General features: G+C 41.8%; 1 protein-coding gene across 4 annotated transcripts in view; it reads right to left on the bottom strand.

Moving 5' to 3' along the window:
• Positions 1-19,848, bottom strand: part of AP3S1 (adaptor related protein complex 3 subunit sigma 1) — an 84,514-nt gene that overhangs the window by 29,806 nt on the left and 34,860 nt on the right. For all 4 annotated transcript variants that reach the window (XM_056803935.1, XM_056803936.1, XM_056803934.1 and 1 more), the window contains exons 2-3: positions 14,647-14,738; positions 8,952-9,063 (exon numbers count right to left, since the gene is read on the bottom strand). In XM_056803935.1, coding sequence (XP_056659913.1) covers positions 8,952-9,063; positions 14,647-14,738 — 204 coding nt within the window. The remainder of the gene's footprint in view (positions 1-8,951; positions 9,064-14,646; positions 14,739-19,848) is intronic.

Here is a 19,848-nt window from a genome sequence, read left to right as displayed (position 1 = left end):
TTCATTTTCTTTAAAGCTGGTAACCCAGTTACAGCCAAGCAACCCAGTAGTTTAAAACTGCTACTGGTTTGCAACCCAAGCTGCTTAATTTAGGGGACTTAGTGGAGAAGTTGCTGCCTGCCCACAGCCTGGAGAGCAGCCCAATCAGCCTGATTGACCATAGCTGCCGGCAGCTTGGCCAAACCCTGACTAGATAGCAGGTTCCCCCACTGCCTCAAACTACTACCTGAGCCTCGGCACCCGGAGCCCACCCTAGTACTGCTACTGTGTCTTCCAGCTGCTGAACCCTAGTCACACCTGGCTTGGTTTCTCCTACCTGCAGCCCAAAGTCTCTGTTGGGTTATATTTTTAGTCAGAGCTAGACCCCACCCCTACAAGTTGTTGCTGCTGCTTCTGCCACTTCTTCTGCCCTGATCCATTCCAGCTGGTGAGTATAAGCTTCTCTTTCCCCAGCCAGCAAGGAAGGGAATCCCCTTTCCCCACTGGAAAGCTGATTGCCCCCTAGGCTCCACCAGGCTCTTTGCTTTGGCTGGGAGGGTCCTAGCCCTCTTAACCACCCCAGCTTAACTCCTACCCTTCCTTGCTTTACCAAATTTGCCTTACTTCCATATCTTGGTGTCAGCCAGATTTTGTAGTCATATTCTCCATTTTGGTTTCTGGCAGTCCCTAAACACATCTCTTACCCTGAAAAACCACCCTAACCACCCCTATAACCCCTCCTAATTGTAGTGCTGCCTCTTGGCCACTAGAGGTCAATATTGAGCACTGATTTTTCTTCTCTTTTCTTCTTACTTTTCTTTTTTTCTTTTTCTTCTCTTTTCTTTTTTCCCTTTTCTTGCTTAGCTACAGTGGTGTTTGCTGCCAGTGGCAGCAATAAATAAATAATTTAATTTTTCCCCCCTTAAAAAAATACAAAAAAAAATCATAAAAAATTAAATAAGCTAAATATCCTCACCTTCTACACCACCCCTTATAATAATAACAAAAAATAAATATACATTATTTTTTCTCCTTTTTTGATCTAAATACTACCATGCATGAAAGCCTTTTGCTTTTTGCCCAATTACAAGGATGGAAGATTCCAAATTCCTTCCTCCTCCTTGTACTCCTAGGATATTTTATTTTTCTGACCTTCATTCTTAAGACAAAAGATGCCTTTATACGAGAGATTAAAGCGGAAATGCAGGCTGACAGGTAAAGTCAATAAAAAAAATTTCAAACACTTATAATTCTACCCAAAACAAGTCTGAATTTTGTGAGCCTGCTCCTGAACCATAAATAGAGGACAAACCCTTTTCTCCCGAAATGGAGATGAGACACCTCTCTCGTAAACATCTGGTGCAGACCCTTCTCTCTTGTACTCTGCAACATCTCTCTCATGCTCTGCAACTCCTGGCTGATATTACCTCCCCTGATCTTTCTTCTAACCCTCCCCCATCCTCTCCTGCCCTTTCTCTTACCCCACAACCAGCTATAGGATGCAATGGGGATGTGGTAACCCTAAGACACTATATTCCTTTTACTCCCCAAGAAATTAGAGAGCTGAAACATAACATATCTTCATTTGAATCCAAACCTTTGGTTGTGATCAAGAAGATGAATGATATTTTTTATCAATATGGCCCATACTATAAGGATGTTGAGAATTTGCTCATTGCTTTTCTAACGGAACATGTGAAAAATAAAATAAGCTCTCATGTTAACAAGGTCCAGGGGCGTAATGCACCACACTGGACAGCTCAGGATCCTGCATGGGATTATAACAGTACTGCGGACCGGTTGCAATTACATTGTAGTAGGGATGCCATTATAACAGAGATGCGAGAATGCTCTGAGGATACGCATGGTCAAAATGCATAAGCATGGTCAAAATTTGAAAGGCTTAGACAATCAGAGACACCCTCACAATTTGCGAATAAGCTCATTGAGCTTGGGAATCGATATATCTAAACCTTGCTATTTCTAAAGACAAAGATATTAAGCAAATAAGGAGGCATTTTGTCAACAACTCTTGCAGGGTGGTCCAAGATTATTTTATGATGCATTGCCCATGGTGGCCTCATATGGACCTTGAAGAGTTGAGAAACACTGCTTCTTATGTCTTTAAAGGCCAAAAGGAAAAACAAGAAGAGGCTAATAATATCATAGAAACCTTGAGAAAAGAAATCAAATTTTTGGAGGATAAGATTGATAAACAAAACAAAGGGCATGATGATCAACCAATGGCTCTAGCCCCTCTCCAAGAATATAACTAGCAGTCCCTTACCTGCCAATTCTGTCATAAGAAAGGCCACATAATGATGAACTGTAGGAATTTTTCCCAGATAATGATGAACTATACTAACCGGAGAAATTCTTATAGGAACAATTACAGGAATGATAATTATAATGGTGATTTCAGGAATCATAATTTTAGGACTGAAAATAATCGTAGGGACATAAATCAGGCACCTGACAACTCATACCAAATGACCCCACAGCAATATATTTTGAGTGGAGCTCACCCCTGAACCACCCAGGGAGCTACTGCCCTTTGGGGGGAGCCCAAGGTACTACCCAAAGATTATGAAGGTGCACAGGGGAGTGGGGGGGGAGAGGGTTGGGGACACAGGAATCATAGGGATACAATCTTTGATTTTCTAGACCTTGACGTTTTACTGCCTGTTGATCTTATCCACTCCCCTCCCTCCCCCCAATATTAATGAGCCCTATGTAACATTAAAGGTTGGTAACACCTATTATGATTGTCTTTTGGACATTGGAGCTACCCAGTCTGTATTAAAGAGTACAACTGATTCATATTGCTGGTCCATTGGCTCAGTTAATGTGAGGGGGGTATCAGGGACACCCCTAAAGGTTCCCAAGCTTTCCCCCAGAATAGTGTCCATAGGATCCCTTAGTGTAGAATACTACTTCCTCTTAATGCCTGGCTCCCATTTAAATTTGCTGGGGAGAGACCTTTTGTGCAAGCTTAGGGCCACAATAACTTGCTCTCCAGATGGCTCTATGACACTGGAACTGTCTGAGGAATCCTTAACTTTACGCCCTGTACTTCTTTAAGATACCTATGAAATGAAGGAGACTCCTATTTTTGAGATCCCAACTGACATACCTGAGTCTCTCTAGGTCACATCATCTTCTGATGTTGGCCTACTTAAATCAGCTGTCCCTGTACAAATTCAAACAAAATCTAGCCCACCTCCTTCCATTCCTCAGTACCCTCTTTTGAAGGAGTCAATTGATGGCATTACACCAGTAATAAATTCCCTGATTGACCAAGGCATCATAATTCCCTGTAAATCTGAATAAAATATGCCCATCCTGCCTGTTAAAAAGTCAAAACTGGGGCCTGATGGCAAGCATCTCTATTGCTTTGTCCAAGATTTGAGAGCTGTGAACAATCATGTTGTAAAGAGACATCCTGTAGTTTCCAACATAAATACTATTATTTCTTCTATTCCCAGCACAGCTACATACTTTACAGTAGTAGACTTGTGCTCAGCTTTCTTCTCTATACCCATGCAGTAGAATTCCAGGCATATCTTTACTTTCACCTGGAAGGGCTCCCAGGGGACCTGGGTTAGTCTGCCACAAGGTTTCATGGACAGCCCTACTCTGTTCACACAATTCTTAACTGCTCATACAGATGCCATAAAATTTAAATACAGTCGCTTAATACAGTATGTGGATGATTTACTCTTGACCTCACAAGTATACCAAGTGTATCGCAAACACCTCCTTTTAGAGCTAAATAAGAGAGGCCACAAGATCTCCAAGGACAAAGTTCAGTAGTGTCTCCCCAAGGTACAATATTTAGGCTTTATTTTTAACTTTTGGGTCCCGTTTAATTTCTCCCAAGCGTATTGAAAATCTCCAAAAGTTAAGTGCTCCTACCACTAAAAAGCAATTGAGAGCTATTCTTGGAACAACACGATTTTGTCAGCAGTGGATCCCTTGCTATGGGGAAATCACTAAGTCCCTTATAGCACTCACAAAAAACTCAGTCTCTGAACCACTTAAATTGGAAACAGAACACCTAACAGCTCTTTCAAATTGAAAACAAGCTATCCTGTCAGCCCCTGCTCTAGGCACATCAATTATGATAAATCATTTGCCTTACATGTCAGATTTTTGGGAAAGGAAAGATTTTAAAACTAAGCAAGAGCTAGAAAAAAAATCACAAAATGTAAAATCAATAATTTTGATTACATCAAATTAAAAAGGTTTTGTACAAACAAAACCAATGCAAGCAAAATTAGAAGGGAAGCAACAAACTGGGAAACGATCTGACAAAGGTCTAATTACTCAAATTTAAAAAGAGTTGAACCAATTGTACAAAAAATCAAGCCATTCCCCAATTGATAAATGGGCAAGGGGTATGAATAGGCAATTTTCAATTAAAGAAATCAAAATTATTAATAAGCACATGAGAAAGTGTTCTAAATCTCTTATAATCAAAGAGATGTAAATCAAAACAACTCTGAGGTACCACCTCACACCTAGAAGATTGGCTAACATGACAGCAAAGGAAAATAATGAATTCTGGAAGGGATGTGGCAAAGTTGGGACATTAATGCATTGCTGGTGGAGTTGTGAATTGATCTAAGCATTCTGGAGGGCAATTTGGAACTATGCCCAAAGTGCTAAAAGACTGTCTGCCCTTTGATCCAGCCACAGCACTGCTGGGTTTGTACTCCAAAGAGATAATAAGGAAAAAGACATGTACAAAAATATTCATAGCTGCACTCTTTGTGGGGGCAAAAAATTGGAAAATGAGGGGATGCCCTTCAATTGGGGAATGGATGAACAAATTGTGATATATGTTGGTGAATGAATACTATTGTGCTCCAAGGAAAAATAAAGTGGAGGAATTCCATGGGAACTGGAATAACCTCCAGGAATTGATGCAGAGTGAAAGGAGCAGAACCAGGAGAACATTGGACACAGAGACTGATACACTATAGTACCATTGAATGTAATGGACTTCTCCATTAGTGACAATACAGTGATCCTGAACAACATGGAGGAATCTATGAGAAAAAACATTATCCACATTCAGAGGAAGAACTGTGGGAGTAGAAACACAGAAGAAAAACAACTACTTGAATACATGGGTAGAGGGGATATGGCTGGGGATGTAAACTCTAAATGAACATCCTAATGCAAACACCAACAACATGGAAATAGGATCTGATCAAGGACACATGTAATACCCAATGAAATGGCATGCCGGTTTTGGGAAGGGTGGGGTGAGGTGAGGGAGGGAAATAATGTGATTCTTGCACCCAAGGAATAATGTTCTAAATTGACTAAATAAATTAATTTTAAAAAATAAAAAAATAAAAAAACAAAGCACTAAGCACCAAAAAAAAAAGAAAGAAAGAAAGAACCTATGAGTTCCAAAATATTTATAGCAGCTCTCTTTATCATGGAAGAAATGAAGAATATGTCCATCAATTGAGGAACAGCTAAACAAATTGTAGCATATGATTGTGGTGGAATATGACTATACTATCAGAAATGATGAGCAGATTAAAGGAAAATTCAAACTTTAAAAAGGCCCAAACTTACAAAAATAATTCCAGTGAGTCTTTCCAATATAGCAAAGACCTGTAAAAATAAGTGGGGTGTTCAACACCAGGGAGTGGCTGCCCAAATTATGGTATAAAATGTAATGGATTATCATTGCATTTAAAGAAATGATGAAAGGGGAAGTTTCTGAAACACCTAAGAAAACATGGATGAATTGACTCATAAATAAGCAAAACCAGAAGCCTGTCTGCCAAACAATCCTGCTTAATCCTCTTAATTAATCTAAAGGTTTTGATGCTAAAGATATTTTGCAGCCATCATTAAAAATCATATTGTAAAACAGTCTTTTCAAATTCAGGTCTTAAATTTTTCTCCTTCAATTTGGCTTATATTTCTGGGGATTTCTTTTTTTCTTTTTTAATTTTCTTTAATTAGATGATTTAGAATATTTTTCCATGGTTATAACTCTTGTTCTTTCCCTACCCTTTCCCCACCCCCTTCCCATATCTGACGCACAATTTCACTGGGTTTAACATGTGTCATTGATCAAGACCCATTTCTATATTATTAATATTTGCATTAGGGTAATCGTTTAGATTCTACTTTCTCAGTCATAGCTCCATCAACCAATGTGATCAAGCAGTTGTTTTTCTGCTATGTTTCTTTTCTCACAGTTCTTCCTCTGGATGTGGATAGCTATCTTTCTCATATGTCCCTCCGCATAGTTCTGGATCATTGCATTGCTTTTAGCACTCGCTTTCTCTCCTTCTTATAGTTAGCTGTATTCTTCCCTTCCCAGTCCCATGGGCCTTTTTGTATAATAAAGAGTATCCTAATTTTCTTATTCCTTCAAGTTTCTCTTGGTGCCATTTTCTCTCCCTCCCCCTTTCTTTCTTCTTTTTTTAATATGAATTTAAACCACTTAGTACCCCAATCTCTACCTATGGCTAATTCTTCTAACTACTATAATAATGAGTACAATTTTTGATACTTACAAATAATATTTTTCCATATAAGAATATCAATAATTTGGCCTTATTGAGGCCCTTAAAGAAAAAAAAAGAACTCTTTCTTATTTACCTTTTTCATGTTTCTCTTGGTTTTTGTATTTCAATGTCAAATTTTCTGTTTAGTTCTGGTCTTTTCTTTACAAATATTTGGAAGTTTTCTATTTTGTTGAATGCACATACTTTCCCCTAGAAGTATATAACCAATTTTTGATGGGTAGGTGATCCTTGCCAATTTTCTTGTCATTCTGAATATCATATTCCAAGTCTTGCAGTCTTTTAGTGTGTAGGCTGCCGGATCCTGTGTAATTCTGATTGGTGCTCCTTGATATCTGAATTGTCTCTTTCTAGCTTCTTGTAATATTTTCTCCTTAGCTTGGAAGCTCTTGAATTTGGCAATTACATTCCTGGAGGTTGTCTTTTGAGGATTTAGTGTAACAGATAATCTATGGACTCTTTCAATGTCTATTTTGCCCTCTTGTTGTAGAACCTTAAGGCAGTTTTCTTGGATAATTTCTTGTGGTATGGTGTCAAGGTTTCTGTTTCTTTCCAGGTTTTCAGGTAGGCCTATGATTCTCAAATTGTCTCCATGAGATCTATTTTCAAGGTCAACCACCCTCTCAATGAGATATTTTGTGTTGCCTTCTAATCTGTCATTCTTTTGACTTTGCTTTGTTAATTCTTGCTGTCTTGTGAGATCATTGGCTTCTAAACTTGCCCAAATATAGTTTTTAATGACTGGCTTTCAGCTAAGATCTTTTAATTTTCCTTTTTGGTTTGATCTATCCTGCTTTTCATGGCTTCCAGCAGATCATTTCTGGTCTTCAATTTGCTTATAATTTCATTTGATTTCTGGGCTTCAATTTCCAAGTGGAAGAACCTGTCATTTAAACTGTTATTTTCTTTTCGAACTATTTCCCACTTTTCTCTTCCATTTTTCTGACAATCTCGGATTTAAAGTCTTCAAGAACTTGTGACCAATTTCCATTTTTTTCCGAAGGTTTGGGTGTGTTTAATTGATTGTCATCTTCTGCTGTCTCTTCTTTAGTCTGGGTTTTTTCTGCATAAAAATTATCAAAGGTCAACATTTTCTTCTTGGTTTGTTTTTTTTTTTGTATTTGTGGATTTTAGTTCCTGGGAATTGGCAGCCATTCCCTTGTTCCTTCCTGGTCAGAAGTCTAAGTGAGGAATGTGGGTGATCTTTGTATTGGGCTCTGGAGAGGTTTTTGCCCTGAGGATATTTTTCCCAGTACTCAGCAGTATCCAGTTGCTCTTAGTGGCAAGTCCAGCCCCTCAGAACTTATAGATTGCCTGGGAAGAGGTCTGGGTGTGGAATGTAGGGAAGTCTCTGTATTGAGCACTGGTGAGAGGGCTTTTTTCAGTTCTCTGTGGCATTTTGCTGTGAGCCGCCCACTCTCCCCAAGCTCCAGCACCCTATCTCTGCGTTTCCTCAGCCTCCTGGGGTCCCTAGTCTTGCTGTTCTTATGGGCAGGTCCAGCCACTTAGAACTTAATGATTCCCTGGGAAGAGGTCTGGATGTGGAGTGTAGGCAAGTCTCTGTGTTGAGAGTTGGAGAGGTTTTAGCCCGAGGGCTTTTTTCAGTTTCCTGTGGCATTTTGCTGTGAGCTGCCCCCTTTCCCCAAGCTTCACAGCCTATCTCAACGTTTTCTCAGCTTCCCAGTGTCCTGAGTCTAGTTTCTCTTAGGGGTAAGTCTGTGTTGACCTCAGCCAGCTTCCCTTCTAGAACCTAGAACTGTTTGTCCTGTACTTGCTCAGACTCTGGAGAGGTAAGTGAAGTGGGGAAGGGGTGATGAGCTCGCCCCTTGGTGGGGGAAATTTTGCCCCCTTTTAGCGTGGAAATGCCCTAACTTTGCCTACCTCCCATGCTGTGCCCTATTGTTGAACTCCTTTGCTCGTTTGATTTTGGTTTTGTCGCTTAGAGGCACTCTGTCTCGATCAGTGGAAAGGAGAAGAAGAGCTCTGCTTCTACTCAGTAACCATCTTGACCCCGAAGTCCCCTATTTCTGGGAATTTCTTAAGAGAGCAAGTATAGAATTTTTTTCATTCATAAACCTTTCAAACACTAATTAAACATTTTTTAATCAGTATAAGCAATTATACAATTTTTTCATACTTTCCCAACAATGAAGTGATTTTTATTTTTCTTTTGAATTATCTCAAAATAAATTTACAAATACTTAAAAGGAACACGTTTTAAAACAGTAATCACTTGACTGACTTACTTGCTCAAAATACCTTACTTCTATTAAAAATCAAATTGGGTTCACATTCATGATTTTATTCATATGTAATAAAATAATTTTCAAGAAGATTATGCAACATAACATAAGGAAAGTCTTTAGAAAAAATTTAAAATTATCACTTACAACAAGGACTTTATTAGCAACTTACTTGTATTAGGTCTAAAATGCCAAGTTCACTTTCTGACGAATCCACACAGAAGACAAAATACAATGTGGCATAATGTCTGTAAATCAGTTTGTTGTCAGATCCACCTATTAGCCTAAACAACAAAGACAAAAAACTGAAATGTCAGAAGGAACAGAAGACATAATATTCATCAGTTCAGGCAATTTCAAATCTCAGGGTAAAATATTTTTATGTAAAAATACTCTAACCAATAGAGATCTCATTTATGCTTTCTGCATTTTTAATATGCACTTATTTCATGATATAATTCAATAATGAAAGCATTTTTAAACATAATTTTATCATATAGAAAGAGATTCATAAGCATTCCGGTGACAAGAGTTAGAACTATAGATGGTTTCCAGTCAGAAATTTTAAAGGTTAATTACCAACTAGAGGAAAAATGAGGCAATATTTCTTAATGTAGGAAATGTTTCCTATAATTACTCCACTAATATTCAACATATATTGATTTTCATCATAACAAAACTGGGCTAAAAGGTATCTGAAATTATTTTTCTAGTAAATATTTACATTAAAATACTATACTTAAAAATGTCCATTAGTAACAGTATCTCATTAAAACACCTTTGAAACATTTTCCATAAAGAACTTAGCCATTTTGCATTTTACTAGGTGGATGACAACTGTCTTCAAAGTTTTGAAGGACTGTCATTAGGAATAAAGGCAGACTTTAGCTCAATTTTTAAAAAATCAAAACTGTCCCTCCCCCCCAAAAAGGAATGAACTACCCCTAGATGTAGTGAGTCTCTGTCCCTGGTACTGGATTTATTCTTCTTTCTTACAAATTTGTTTTCTGAAGCAGATGCACATTTTAACTCTTTTTTTTAATATTATGCTTTTTTTTCCTTTTAAACATTATTTTATTTGGTCATTTTCAAACACTATTCACTGGAAACAAAGATCATTCACACACACACACACCCCTCCATAGCCAATGAGCAATTCCACTGGGTATCACATGTGTCCTTGATTCGAACCCATTTCCATGTTGTTGGTATTTGCATTAGAGTGTTCATGTAGAGTCTCTCCTCAATCTTATCCCCTCAACCCCTGTAGTCAAGCAGTTGCTTTTCATCGGTGTTTTTACTCCCACAGTTTGTCCTCTGCTTGTGGATAGTGTTTTCTCCTAGATCCCTGCATATTTTCAGGGACATTTCATTGACACTAATGGAGAAGTCCATTACATTCGATTGTACCACAGTGTATCTGTCTCTGTGTACAATGTTCTCCTGGTTCTGCTCCTCTCGCTCTGCATCACTTCCTGGAGGTTGTTCCAGTTCACATGGAATTCCTCCACTTTATTATTCCTTTTAGCACAATAGTATTCCATCACCAACAGATACCACAATTTGTTCAGTCATTCCCCAATCGAAGGGCATCCCCTCATTTTCCAATTTTTGGCCACCACAAAGAGCGCAGCTATGAATAACATTTTAACTCTAATAAGATCTAGTCAGCTTTGAAATGAATAAGAAGATTACATGAAAATAATAAAATTGGACAGCAAAAATCAATATTTTTAACAGTAATAAAATGTTAACTTCAAGGATGCTAAATGATTGCCAGTCCTTTCATCCAGTCATAGCACTGCTGGGTTTGTACCCCCAAAGAGATAATAAGGAAAAAGACTTGTACAAAAATATTTATAGCTGCACTCTTTGTGGTGGCCAAAAATTGGAAAATGAGGGGAAGCCCTTCCATTGGGGAATGGCTGAACAAATTGTGGTATCTGTAGATGATGGAATACTATTGTGCTCAAAGGAATAATGAACTGGAGGAATTCCATGTGAATTGGAACAACCTCCAGGAAGTGATGCAGAGTGAGAGGAGCAGAACCAGGAGAACATTGTGCACAGAGACTGATACATTGTGGCACAATCGAATGTAATAGACGTCTCTACTAGCAGCAATGCAATGATCCAGGACAATTCTGTGAGACTTATGAGAAAGATGCTATCCCCATCCAGAGGAAGAACTGTGGGAGTAGGAATGCAGAAGAAAAACAACTGCTTGACCACATGGGTAGATGGGGATATGATTGGGGATGTAGACTCTAAATGATCACCCTACTGCAATTATCAATAATATGGAAATAGATCTTGATCAATGACACATGTAAAACCCAGCGGAATTGTGCATTGGCTACAGGAGGGGATGTGGGGATGGGAAGGAAAGAACATGAATCTTGTAAGCATGGAAAAAAATACTCTGAATTAATTTAATTAAACAAAAATTTCCAAATTAAAAAATATAAAAATTAAATATTGATTTCTGATACTTTGCAATAGCTTAATATGAATACAAATATACAACCAAGAAGAATCAGAGTTTTAGAACTGAAGGAGTTAATGTAATTTCCTACTTACTAATGAAAGATACTAAATAAATGACTTACTACTCATCTCCTTTGTGACAGAGACAAAACCATAACTCAGGTTTCAGGGCAGTAGTAGATAAAGAACCAGTCCTGGGGAGGTCCTGGGATCAAATCTGACCTCAGACATTTCCTCACTGTGTGATCTTGGGCAAGTCACTTAACCCCCATTGCCTAGCCCTTACTTCTCCTCTGCCTTGGAACCAATACTTAGTATCCAGTCTAAGACAGAAAGTAAGGAATCTAAAACAAACAAAAAAACTCAGGCTTCCTGATATCTAATTCAGTATTCTACCAAACCCCATTTTAATTTCACTATTACAAAAGAATGATTCCAACTCAAGTATAATTTTTCAATGTAAAATTCAAACAGAAAATCTGAATGGGTATTCCAAAATAATCCTATTCAACTCAATAAATATGAAGTATTTATTCTGCACCAACCCTGTGCCAAGCCCTGCTTTTCCCTCTGAAAACACTCAATGGGAAGGCTCTACAATTTTATTCAGAATCCGAACTGGCTCTAGGATCATTTGCTAGATTCATTAGGGCCCTTAGATATCATCCACAATCCTCACTCATTCATCTGAAAAGAAGAAAACTGAGGCCAGAGAAGTGAATCAAGTCTTGATTAAGGTCACATGGTGGCAGTCAGAATTTGAACCAAGATCCCTTCACTCCAGAGGCAGCTGGATGACACAGTAGATGGAATGCCAGGCCTGGAATCAGAAAGTTCTGAGTTCAAATCTGACCTGCCTTGGACATTTAGTAGTTGTGTGATGTTGGGCAAATCACTTAACCCAATTTGCCTCAGTTTCTTCTATAAAATCAGTTAGAGAAGGAAATGGCAAACTACTCCAGGATCTTTGCCAAGAAAACTCCAAATGGAATCCCAAAAAATTGGACAGGACTGAAACAAATGAACCACAACAACCCTTCACTCCAATTTCAATGCTCTTTCCTCTGTTCCAAATTTCCTCTCCCCTATCATTGAGAGAAAGAGCTGCAGAGTAGATTTCTAAAGACGGGCATTAAACTGGACTGGGGGACTGAAATTGGAAAGAGCAGTTGTAGATTTGCGTATACTGTTACAGGATTTAAAATTTCAAAAGCAAGAAAGATCTCTGAAAAAGGCCATCTAGTCCAGCTTCTGTATATTAAAGAGGGAAACCGACACCCAGAAAAGTGAAATGAGTCAGCTGCTCCAGGTTGCATGATGGCAATTGGCTTATTGTACGCTAACATGCAAGTCACAAGATTAGCCATTTATCCACTCATACATAAAAAGTGCCATATATGAAATTAAAACCCCTCCATAAGCAAAACTGACTACCAGGGCAGGAATGTCTGATGTTAGCAATAAAATGTACGTAACTTTTTCATAAAATGAACTCTAAAGCCTATTATATTCCCAATCTACAAATTTACAGAATTGCTGAACATTAATCAAGGGCTTGGCTAAAGCCACCTTTTCATCTTGTCTAGGAGAAAATAGTTTCATAGGAAAAGCCAGCCGTATAATCAAGATGAGAGGAAAGATACTGAATGAATTGCTTGTGAGGAAACTTAACTGAAGAAAGCAAGTATCCACAGGAACTAGCATTGATAGATGCTCAGAGATCGCCAAGGCTAAACCCCACAGAAATAAGGAAGAAGAGTTTGGATGGGCTCTACCAACTGCCAAGCTGACTTCAAACCCCCTTATCTATTCCTGTTAAAAGTAGGATGTCAATCACTTATCACATGTATATATGGGTGTGTGGTTTGGAGTTTAGGCTTTAAAAAATTGTTCTATGACAAAAACAAATAACAGGTATCAAGTGATGACATTTGTACAACCCAGTGGAATTGCTTGGTGGCTGGGGGGGGGGGGAGAAGAAAAAAAATAAAAAATTTTAAAATAGGATGTCAAGGTCCCAGTTGGAAAGACTATTGTCTAAATCTCAGTTTCCTGTAGACTTAAAAATGATAAACTGCATGCTCTTTTATTTTTTTAATTCAGACTTTTTAAAGTAAGGTGAACCCATGAATAGAGGATGATACCTGGAGTAAAGATGACCCAAATTCAAATCCTACCTTGAATATTTAATAGCTGAATGACCCTGGCTAAGTCACAATCTCTCTCAGCTTCGGTTTTCTACTCTATAAAATGGCGATAGTACCTATGAAGATAAGTAGGTGGCTCAGTGGACTGAATAAGGGACCTGGAGACTGGAGGTCCTAGGTTCAAATCTCAGACACTTCCTAGCTAGGTGACCCTGGGTACAAATCTCTGTTTGCCTTAAAGGACAGGAAAATGGCAAACCATTCCAGGATCTTTGCCAATAATATTTCATAATGGGGTCGGAAAGCGTCAGCTACACTTGAATGACTAAACAACGAAATAGTACTTAGCTCGTGGGGTTCTTGTAATGATCAAATGAGATCACAGGTAAGAGCTTTGCAAACCTCAGAGGGCTATTTAAGTGCTTGTCATCCTTATTATTATAATTCTCTTCCCCAATTAGTCTAAATTAGAGAAGCTCAGTATTCTGACAGCCGGTTTCCAGATCCGGTAATTCCCCCCTTCACAACTCACTCTTCATCCACCTCGCTCAAGCTTTCATTACCTCTTGCCTAAACTATAATATCCTCACTTGTTTCTCCATGTCAAGTCTCTCCTCCCTCCAACTAGCCCACACAGAGCCCAAAGATTTCCCTAAAAGGGAAGCTGGCCGTGTTGCTGGTATTATTCAGTCATTTTAGTCACGTCCGAGTCTTCATGACCCCAAACGGAGTTTTCTTGGTAAAGATATTGGAATGGTTTGCTATTTCCTTCTCCAGTTTATTTTGCACAGGAGGAAGTGGAGGCAGTTAAGTGACTTGTCCAGGGTCACGCAGCTTAGTAAACTGAGGCCAGATTTGAACTTAGGGAGATGAATCTTTCCGACTCTAGACCCAGTACTCGGTCCACTACACCGCCTGGCTGCCTGACCGTGTCACTTGATAAACTGCACCAGCTTCTCCCATTGCCTTTAGTAGCGTCTGGTTTTTAGAGCCCTGCCACAGCGGTCGCGGATCACTCAGGACACCTTCTCTCCTTTCACACCTGACCCCCACCTCCACAAATAGCTACCTTGGTTGTATTTTGCAGGCGCTTCTTTACGCATGAATCCCTCGAAGCCTCGTAGGTCAGACCCAGGGCTTAATGCAATGCCCGCGCACAGGAGGCAGCAAGTGCTTGGTGACTGATTCCGGGGCTCAACAATATTAGATATTTTAATGAAATGCTTTACTTACAGGCCTCCTTCTAGGAAGTTGCAAACGTTTTCATCTCGTTTAGACACCAAATGGAAAGTTTCCCTGATGATTTGTTGCTGGGTATCTTCACTCTGGAGAAGAATATTGTACACATAGTGAGATAAGATTAACATTTGGTAGCATTCTTTGTATTGTCAGCATTAATGGCCACTACTGTCACGGGTCGCTTGGGACACCAATTTGCAGTGAAGCTCCTGGCTCCCAAGAGAGGATTCTCCGGAAAGTTTAAGAGGCCGCCATGGGGACAGCTGGGCGGCTCAGTGGGCGGAGAGCCAGGCCAAGGATGGGCGCCTGGATTCAAATCTGCCCTCAGAGACTTCAGAGCTTTGCGGCCCTGGGCAAGTCACTTCACCCCCATTGCCCAGCCCTTACCTCTCTTCTGTCTTAGAAACTATATTTAATACTGAGTCTAAGATGGAAGGTAATGATTTAATTGTTTCCAAAAAAGTAATTATGGATTTTAAATCATCCATAATCATGCACAGAATATCCAAAATGATGGTGGGTTTTCAGTGAAGAAGTTCAACCGGGACAGAATTATCTGTGCTCAAAACTCCTTTGAATAAGTCTATTCTTGGGAAAGCCACAGTGTTAAAGCTGCAGGACCCCAGAAGTCTTCTGTCCCGCTCTATTTTATAATGAGGAAACTAGAAGATGGAGCAAAGGCAAAGAGCGGCACAGAATATCTTCTATCTTCTCTCTAACCCTCACGACCACCCTGGAGGGAAGGCGGGCAGCCCAAGTATGGAGTCATCTTCGCTTCATAGAGGAGGATTCGGGCGGGAATCACTGGCCTGCAGGGCGGGCGGGGAGCCCCGGAAGCCTCCTGGTCCCCGGACCACAGAACGTGATCTTGAGGGGAGCAGGAGGCTCGCTTTCGTCTCCGTCCTCAGCAGCTCGGATAAGGCATGGACGGGAAGCACCTCTTCGTTCCAGGGAGCTGAGACGAGCCCACCTTCGCGGGCACGTTCTAGTTCTGTCACGCCAGAGCTCCTCCCGCCCGCCAATGGCTTTCAAAAGGGAGGTCTGCCTGGTTCAGAGACTGTTTACAGAATTAGCTAGTTGGCCGCCTGCAAAGCAAATTACACCCGGCGCTGCTCTGACGGGGGCAGCCAGTGAAAACCGCTGAGAGAAGGGCAAAGTCCTTCAGGGAAGGAAGTGAAAGAAGAGGCAATGAGCAAAGAAAGAAGATTATTCCTGGTTGGGGGAGGGGGAGGGGGGGCGCCACCTTTCCAGGCAGGCTGCTCTGCTCACTAGGGAACGTCTCCTCTCCTCCTTTTACGGGGTTCTACAGCAGATGAAGCATGAAAAGACAACGCAGTTCGTCGCCTTCACTTCACTTGGGAAGTCAGAGAAAGTCTTGGTGGGCTGACTGGGTGCTTTGGGGTTTGGGGCCAGGAAGCTGAAGAATGACTGCAAACCTCTGGAAAAGACTTCCGGTTATGCACCTTGATTTAGTGGCACAGCAAGAAAATGTGGTCCAGGCTTGGGGAATGAGATTAAGGGGGGAACGCGCTGCTGATGATTAAGTCTAAAGGGAAAAGATATTCCCACCCCCTCCTCCCCCCACATTAATGGTCACATCTCCACTGACTCACCTCCTCTCGCTCAAGCTCTCTGCCCTCTGCACAGCCTACTTTCCTGAAGCAGCTGCTTCTTCAAGCAAACGCTTTTGGCCTTAAACACATCGTACCTATCAGGACGGAATGAGCCATCCCAGCTGGGCCTGACTGCCTGAATGGCGGACGGGCTCTGCTGCCCCTCCAGCCTTCCTCCCCACTCACACAAGGGTGGGGATCGGTCACCGACGCCTTATTCTTTCACAAAAAACAGAAAAGTCAACCCATTTTGCAACCAGAAATCCAAGGCACGGTAAAAACCACCCTCCCCACCCAAAAGGTCTTGGCAGACCTGAAGGGGGGCCAGGCTTTCTGTCATTCGATGAGCGTGTCACCATGGATCAAGCCACTGGGGACTTATTGGACAAAAGAAGAAGAAACAGTACTGCCTCCGCGGAGCTTCTATTTGACCGGAGCTGTAAACCTTAAAATTTCTTAGACTTATAAATATTGGAAATTTCACCATTGGGAAATTTCATACTGGAAAAAATTTCCTACTGATAGTAAGAACTCTATTGGAATGTGAAACCCCTTGGCATGGGAGGATCCTTCTCCCTACTTAAGACTACTTTAGGACAGAAACCTTTTGCTAAACAATGGAAAGGGCTTTGACCTATGCTTAAGCATAGAACAGGAAGTTCTTTGAGTCATGATTGATTTTAGAATTGATACAATTGGGATACTTGGAATGACAGAACCAGGTCTTGGAAAATACAATCTCCACCCTACTTAGAGTAACAGGATTTAGAAAGGGCTGCAGCAAAGGATCAAATTTAATTATTTGAGAATATGACCTTCAACAGACATGTGCAAAGCCACAGACCTCTGGGCGGTCCTGGGTTAAGCTAGAGCCACCATTGGCACAGGGGAGACATCGACAGTGATTGGTAGATGTGAGAACTGAGGGGAGGGAACTTGGATGGTTTCCTTAAAGAGAGAGGGGTCTGAGGTTGTTGTTGGGTGGTTGGTTGGAGAGATTTTGGCTCTGAGAGGTGGTGCTTTGAGAGTCGGCTCTGAAGGAAGCTGGAGGTGGAGGCCCCTGAGACTGTTTCTCCATTTGGTCACGTGAGTGATAGGGACTGATCTCTTTTCTTTGCCTCAGCTATCTAAGGGCTTGGGCCTTTTGGCCCAGCCTAAACAGAAGGGGTATTTAAGCCCTATTCCCTTCTCTCCCCTTTCTCTCTCCCTCTCTCTCTCTAATTCCTTTCTTCCTCATGTTTGTAATTAAACTCTATAAAAGGTTGACGGCTGACTTGAGTTTTCATTTAGGAATTACATAGCTGAATTCCTTGGCGACCTTAAATTAATATATATCAGTCTTTTAAAGTGATTTCCTTGTCACAGAGCATACCGCAATACGTACAGGGACATCACGGGGAGAGGGACACAAGAAATACAAAGCAATCTGGGGGAAGACACAGAGCAGGGAATCGGGACAGCCCTTCTAGGGGAGGACGCTCCCGCCCAGGACTCACGTTGGGGGAGGAGCCCTACGGACTGTACCCCGAACCATAGAACGGCAAGGGGAGGCGCGGTCCTGGGGGACGCAAGCAAGTCCGAAAGTTTGAAACAGAAAACGTTGAGGGCTGCCAACGTGAAGTAAATCTAGAAAGACAAATGGAAGCAGGATTGTTAGGAAGCTTGAATGCCGAATAAGAAACTGGGAGGCACTGCAGACCGCTGAAAGGGGCGTGATGGGATCGCTTCTGTTTCAGGAGTGTCCGTTTGGGAGCTGGTGGGAAAGAGATGAAAAAAAGGGGCTGGATACAGGGAACCAATGAGAAGTCGCCTTCGTAAAGATGGTCACGAGACTTGGGAGAGTCGGTAAGATTAGCAGCAGAGGATGGAGCGAGAAGAACCAAGAAGGAGGACTGAGAACATTTCAGGTGTCTGTGCCCCAAAACTCCTCCGTTCTTGCAATCAATCCCTATGTCTGTTCAGGGCGACACGATCTTCCTAGTTCCTCCCCCTTCCAGTAATGTTGAAGGTGCCACAACCTTAAGAATGACCCTCAATCCTCCCCCCACCTGCACTATCACTTTTTTCTTTTTTTAGAATCGATACATGCATCGGCTATAGGACAGAAGAGCAGTCAGGGCTCTGCCCCTGGACTTAAGTGACTTGCCTAGGATGGTACAGCCAGGAAACGTCTCGGCACAAACTTGAACCCAGGACCCAGGTCTGGCTCTATCCACGGAGCCACCCGGCTGCCCCCTTTAGACCTATTTCTGAACGATCACTGCACAGCTTTCATGAAGTCTACCCAGGTTATTAACGGAATGCATGTCTAGCTTGCCTCTGTCTCGGCTCCTACCCAGCCTCCTGCCTCCCAAGCTCGGTGCAGGCTCCCCTTCGCTCGGGGGCTTCTCCATACTTCCCGCATCCCCGAGAGAGGCCTCCAGGCACCTGCTACGTCTCTACTAGGCCCAGCAGAAGAAAGGCTAACGTCGCGCTGGCACCGGCGAGGACGGGTCAGCCTTCTCGGGAACCTGCAGATCCATCGATTCAACACAAAGCAGACGGCCTTCTCCACACGTCGGCAGCTTCCGCTGCTCCTGGCACTCGTGCCCTCATCGTAGGCCTTCAGGCCCCCGGCCCTCACTGTGGAGGCGAAGCTGTCCCGGGCTGCCCAGGAGGGAGGCACAAGACCCTCCGGCTAGCTTCGGGCCGCCTTGGAATCCCGTCAAGTCTTGGGACAGCTTCCGGCTTCAAGAAAGGAGCCGCAACTCCGGGAAGAGCGTCCGCCATACCCCGCCTTCACACCCCGCCTTCACACCCCGCCTTCACACCCCGCCTCCAGACGGCTGTCCTGGAAACCAGAGAACTTCCTCCCGGGGGAGATCCGGGACTCAGTGGAGCTGCGCTGGCTCAGCCCCATTGGGAGAGCTCCTTCCTATAGTCTGATATACATTTTCCTATGTATAATGTCTCTGATTTCTATTGTGCCGTTTGGACACATGTATTTCTTGGCTACCTACAATGTGTGTTCACTACAGAACCAATATTCAGTGAGAAAGGAGTCAAGCCTATGTAAAGCTTGGGGTCTTCCTCCCCCCCAAAATGAAACCAGAATCAAAGGTGAAACGGAATCTGAAAAACACATCCTCAAGATCCATGTTGGCAAGCCTATGGCATGAATGCTAGAGGGGCTGCTCTCCTTCCTGAGGCACTAGGTGGCTACGGAAGAGAGGGTCACAACTAAAGTAAGGAGGGCCTGGATTCAAATCCTACCTCAGACACTAGCTAGTTGTTATGACCCTGGGCAAGTCACTTAACCAAATCACCCAGCCTTCACTCTTCTTCTGTCTTGGAACCAATACTCAGTATTGATTCTGAAACAGAAAGAAATGTTGTTTTTTTAAAGGGAGGGGAGAAGAGAAGGAAAAGGAAAAGAATAGAACAGAAGAAAATACATAATAACAATCTTAAGGAAGAATGTGCCTGGAATGAACTTACCCATAAAATGGATGAGGATAGCAGAATGAATAAGAAACCAGAACCCAACAATACATTGTTTAAGAAAAAAAAACAAAGAAACTACATTTTGCTAACAGGCACTATA

Source organism: Monodelphis domestica, chromosome 7 (genome assembly GCF_027887165.1).
Source record: "Monodelphis domestica isolate mMonDom1 chromosome 7, mMonDom1.pri, whole genome shotgun sequence".
Lineage (NCBI taxonomy): Eukaryota > Metazoa > Chordata > Mammalia > Didelphimorphia > Didelphidae > Monodelphis > Monodelphis domestica.
The sequence above is the reverse complement of the archived record's forward strand: the minus strand, read 5'-3'. Positions and strand labels throughout refer to the sequence as shown.